Below are 6,144 nucleotides of genomic sequence, written 5' to 3' on the forward strand. Positions count from 1 at the left end.
AGAGAGAGAGAGAGAGCAGAGTAAGAGAGACCCAACCCAAGTTGTTGTCGGTAATACAACAGAGAAAAGAACATAAAGGAGAATAAAATGCAACAGAATACAAACCTATACAATAAAGTGCAAATTGTCAGAAAAATGCTCACTGCCTCACCTTTAACATAATGTATCCAGGTAATTGCATGTTTACTGGACTGTAGTCAGTAAGAACATCAGTTATTTTGTGTGTTCATATTACAATGATTTCCTTTTTACTTTTTTAAAGTCTGTTGAAAGTAGCATCAGCAAACTATGTCAGAAATTACCAACAAAACAAGGAAAACAGATTGGATGAGGATTGAGTAATTTTACCAAAGATGAAATTTGTTGATGATAGTGATGATGTAATATTAGTGCTGAATGGAGTTAAGTTAAAGTTAAGTGATCACAAAAAATATTACAATTGCTAGTTTATCATACAATATCATATGGTTATCATGTAGAGACCCACAAAACCAGGCAAATAACTTTTTGCAGGTGTCATGGATTCAGGAAGGAGACCTGAATTGTAGGTAACAGTTTCATCACGATATGTGTAGTGACCCTGTTACTCAATTAAAGGGATAATTGGCAATTAGGGCCTTTCATTTAGTTAGGAGTCTGGAAGAGATAGGATGGGAAGGGCTTCATTTAATGTGAAAATTCAGAGATTCCATCAGCCTCTTTAAATCAGCATAACAAACCACTGCTTATTAAAAATCCTTGACTATCATAGTGATGATACATTACAGCAAATTCTTCAGTTTGCAGCACTGGCAACTAGGTTAAAATCAATGTGAATAATGTAGTGAGCAATAAGAAACAGAATTTGATTAATTGCTGTTGGCCGTGCTCCTTGGATATAATGGCCTTTAGGAGAGTAAGAATTCATTCAGTTGAAGAAAATGACAGGACTAACACTGTTGGGCTTTAACCATTTCAGTTTTGTTTCGAGCTTTGAAATACAGAGATAAAGGGAAAGGGAGAGAGAAATACGCAGGGACAAAGAGACAAGAAGAAGGGATAGCCAGAGGGAGTGCAGAGTATAGAGGAAAAAGAGAGACAGAAAAATGAAGGATGGAGAAAACTGTGGAAGAGCAGACATTAGGAAAAGAGGAGAGGGGTTTAAGAGCAGGGAAGACCTGTTGTAAATATTAATGAAACTGATAAACAGAGCTCACTTTAAGTTATCAGAAAGAAAATCTGTTCAGATTTAAAGATAATAGCTGTAACAACATTACAGATAAAACCTATATTCCCTGTAAAGCCTTTATTTGGGATAAGCTGTTTATATGTTCTTCCTATTCAGGTCACCAAAATCCTGGTACACAGAAAGAAACGTGTATTAGAATACCAATGAGAAAAGTTCGGTTTATCTTCAGATACTTGTGAATTCCTGTCTGTGCTATTCTGTATTGGATGATGGTATTATTCTTGGTATTTTGGTCTGCAATTAAAGGTAATTTGTGATTTCAATTCAGTTCAATTCAATATTATTTGTATAGCGCCTATTCAGAACATAAGTTATCTCAGGACACTTTTCAAATAGAGCAGGTCTAGACCATAGTCCTTATAACATTATTTACAGAGACCGTTTTAGTGTTAGTGTCTTTAACCCTTTATCTTCAAACATATTGACCACTAATTACAAATTATGGTTGATTGATTCTTTGACAGAAAGCTCTGTACACACTGGATATTCTGCAATTCAGTATTGATAGTTAGCTAATAAAGGCCAGAAAAATGGAAAAGCTGGTTCATGAAATCAGAGTCACCGGTCAGCATTTTTATTTAATTATATAGATAACATAAACAAAACGTTACACTAATACATAATATGTATTCATGTAAGGTTAGTTCACATATGTCTAAATTAATTAGGCATTAAAGTAACATAAATTAAATAAACAAATAAATAATCCAAGATGTCTCATCCAGTCTTCTTTCTGAACTGAGGTTTCCAATCAAATGACTTGTTTCCAAGATTAATAAGCATTGTCATCTTGATTCATGGAAAACATGAGCAAATATGCACTGAGAGGGACTGATGACCTCCTCAACTGCATACAGAAGCAGCTGTGTGACCTGTTGACATTTCATATGCTAAATAGACAATGTGATAAAGCCATTAGACTACAGCAGGAATCAGCAACACAAATGCCTAGAGGTCTTATGAAATCTCTCTTTATGTCTCACTGACCCCATCTCTGTCACCTATTTTGTCTCCCAGTTGGCTGCCTTTATTCTCTACCTCATCCTCTGTACAGCTCCTTTATGTTTCACAAATAATCCCGGTGAAATAAAGTTCACATTAGTCAGTAAGTGCACTCTTTCGCTTATCTAAACTCACTCAGAGGGCAGGTTTAAAAGCGTTACAGCCTAGAATGTTAGTCGCCTGTAAGATTATTCAAGGCATACTCTTTCAAATAAGACTAAGGTTATAAGAAATGTTACAATAGTTAAAGTTGGTAAAGTAATAGTGGTCCAAAAACAGGGTACACATTTACTTATAACTGTCTGTAGAAATAAAATGTCTGTCTGACATAACATGATATGACCATAATTCTATTCAGACAAACTGGAATCAAGTCATTCACTTTGTCCAGTTAAATAAAAAATAAAAAAATTGTCAAAATTACTTACATGTGTGTGTGTGTGTGGGTGTGGGTATGTGTGTATATGTAACATCTAGTCAACCTGACATTCAACCTGCCAGCAAGCAGACAGGAACATGAAACAGGAAATTGCTTTTGGGACAGCCAATCAGAAAAAGCTCTCGGTAAACAGGAAGAACCCGTCACAGTGGTGCTGTCAGGTGTCAGTCATTCTCACAATGACCTGCCCACATGCCTCAGTGAAAATGTCAATCATCTCGTAATCCCACCTCTGGAGAAAAGTACTTAGGAGATTGTGTAAGATTGTGTATGGCAAAAAACCATTTAAGTTATTTTTTATATATAATTATATTGTTTTTGGCCTGGATCAGTGAACTTTCATTAAATATACAAGGCGCCTGGGTGGCCTATGGCGACTAAGATTCAAACCATATAATTGCAACATCTCCAGTTCGATTCCAACATGGAACCTTTGCTGTATGCCCCTTCTCTCTCTCCCTTTCTGTTTTACATCTGCATCTGCACTGTAACCTACAATAAAATGTAATAAACAATAAAAATGCAACAACAAAAAAAAACAATTAATCACAAATGACCACTGTTATTGTTATGTAATAGTGAATATTAAAATTAGTACATTTTATTGTAAACCTTGGATAATATACAAAATACCAGTAATATATTTCAGTTTAGAGACATAAATTCTAATTCTCATGTACACAAATATAATTTGAAGAAGTTCATATCAATTAATAGTAGTGTCTATCCACCTATCAATCACCCAAAACAAAACAAGGCATGTTCCTGTGATCTATGTATTTTTTTATTTTTATTTATTTACTGAGTAGAAATACATTTTGGTATTTTTCTGTAGTTAAAATTATGTTTGTTGTGGGGCATATTTACATAAAACAAAGCGCAGACTGTAAATCTAGTAGTAGTATTAGGGTTTTTATAATGTGAATGCTTAGGGATGTTAAGGCCAGTCATTTAAAACTAGAATGGTCACTTCAAAAGGCTTCAGTTGTTGCAATCACCATTTCCCATGTGACAAAATGTTGGGTGGACTCTCCAGTACACACCCTGTCTTCCCCCTGAATTGCAGAGGGTGGGTTGACAGTGGTCCTTGAATGTTATACTGTCAGAGACAAACTGTGTGTGTGTGTGTGTGTGTCTGTGTGTGCACTTGAGTGTGTGTAATCTGTCAGAGCCTGGAGAAACGATCAACAGCTCACACAGTCAGAGGGCCACTTAAGACCTGACACAGACACACATACATACTCACAAACGGTATCATGAGAATGCCATGGTTGATGTGTACCGCTCTGCTGGTGACAGGACTAAACGTGCAATTATTCTCCATTCCTTTTGTTTCCATCTGGTGCTATCCTCTCTGCCTCTTTCACTCCACTTATTTATCTGTCGACCTATCCATTTTATTCTTCTGCTGGTTGCGCCACAATCATGAACCATTTCTTCACATGGAAGACAATGTCATCTATCAGTTGAGGTCAGGAGAATGTGAAAAATGAGAGACAGACAGTTTCTGCAGGACACGGTTATCTATAAATGCATTTTTATGAATCATATTTACTAGTTAGAAAAGATTAATAAAGATTAAGATTCAAAACTTGTCTTGTTGCTGTTACACAACATTACTTTATCATATTATCTCTATATACAAACTTTGTTGCACAGACATCTGTATTTACCGAATTAAAAATCCCATGTCACCTTGCAGTTTTGTGGATCTTTAGGGGGAATTTAGCAGTGATAAAACAGGCAGAGGAAGAGTAAATCCATACAGTATATTGTTTACAAAGCATTACAGAGACATGCTGCAAACAATTCTCCTGATTGATTTCTCTACAAAAAAAAAATAAAAATTAAAAAATAATTTCATGTGGCAGAGATTAGCACAGATATTTATAAATTGATTTAATTAGTGTTTTTATGAAAAACAGCTAAAAAAGAAAATAATTCCTCTTCTGTAACAAGCCAATGTAAAATGTGGTGTAACAAAAGCTAATATCGACTGCTGTGGAGTTTCCTAAATGTAGTTTCATTTATCAAGTGAATGTTAATGTAAATATGTATGTTCTTTTTCAGCCATACGCTGCTTCGCAACTACTGAAATCCAGAACCCGTTCAAAGAAATCACAGTCTACTACTTGTCGAGACATGGCTCACAGGAATCTATCGTTTTTACTGAGGGAGGGCAAACTACTTTTTAACTTGCACCTCCACAGCAGTTCTAGCAACTTGAGCGACAACCCTGCATGCTTAACCATTAGGCTGCCTCCACCCCTGCAAAAACACATCATCAGCCTTCGATGGAGATGTGTGATATCCTGAACAAACCAACGTGAATTCCAACAGCGCTCTAAATTTAAAAACCAGAGTGGGTTCTGGTGCAACTGAGTGCTAATTTTCAAACGCGACCACGGAAAATGGGAGTGAAAACAACAATTTATCACCTTCCCTGTGGGATTTGAATAAATCAGGAAAATCAACAGGACTCCTGTGCAGCTAATCAATCAGTAGTTGTATCTGTCCTCCCCAACAACATCATTAGTCCTCTTTTAATATTAAATGGCCTTGTTGAAAGTATACAAGTTAGAGAAAATTGCATTGAAAACAACAACTGTTCCCTTTAATGTGAACAAGTCAGTTCACAGAACAATAAAGGGCTACTAATTCTTGGAAAGTAGTAAATTGAGTACCCAGTTAATTTATAGAACAAGGCTATGGTGTATGTATGTTGATGCTAATCACTTCTCAAATGTCAGATGTAATTGCATGTGTGTCTGCTTTCACTATTGTCCCACTTAGCATGAGATGTGTCAAGCCTGCTCGCCAACGTATCTCCTTAACATTGTGGCCTGTGAATGAAATGTATCTCACCATATGCTTGGTGCTTCTGTCCCGCTGATCTCCAGGAAGTCATATTTGTCCTCCAATAAGAAGTCATTGAAGACAAGAGCTATAGTGTCCCCGGGCTCAGAGAGGACTGACCATGTACAGTCAAGGTTGTTGTCATACTCTGCAGGGTATCCAGGGCTGGTTATTGAACCTGCAGTGCCTCTTAAAGTACCGCCACATGCTCCCTCCGCTGGAGAGACACAAAGAGGACAGAGAATGAGAAGAAATAGCAACTCTCCAACATACATATGTATTTTTTATATTTTAAATATAATTTTATGTTTTTTTCTTTTATCTATTCATTTATTTTTATTATTTCCGTTTTATAATTTTTATTTGCTGTGCTCAATATTTGCATATTGTTTTACTGTTTATATTTGTGCTGTCTTATTAACAGCTTTGATCTTGATTGATTAATAATCACACTTTAATAAAAACACTAACTTTTTAATGTGTTTTTTGTTTTCATAGTATGTTCAATAGCCTATACACTGATCAGCCATAACATTATGACCACTGAGGTGAAGTGAATAACACTTATTATCTCGTTATCATGGCACCTGTCAGTCGGTGGGATATATCAGGCAGCAAG

General features: G+C 36.0%; 1 protein-coding gene across 1 annotated transcript in view; it reads right to left on the bottom strand.

Moving 5' to 3' along the window:
- The window catches only part of LOC118320938 (CUB and sushi domain-containing protein 1-like), a 263,711-nt gene that overhangs the window by 168,261 nt on the left and 89,306 nt on the right, over nt 1-6,144 (bottom strand). The window contains exon 5 of the mRNA XM_035652065.1: nt 5,535-5,742. Coding sequence (XP_035507958.1) covers nt 5,535-5,742 — 208 coding nt within the window. The remainder of the gene's footprint in view (nt 1-5,534; nt 5,743-6,144) is intronic.

This window comes from Morone saxatilis, unplaced genomic scaffold, assembly GCF_004916995.1.
Source record: "Morone saxatilis isolate NCDOM2014 unplaced genomic scaffold, NCSU_SB_2.0 Contig11, whole genome shotgun sequence".
Taxonomy (NCBI): Eukaryota; Metazoa; Chordata; class Actinopteri; family Moronidae; genus Morone; species Morone saxatilis.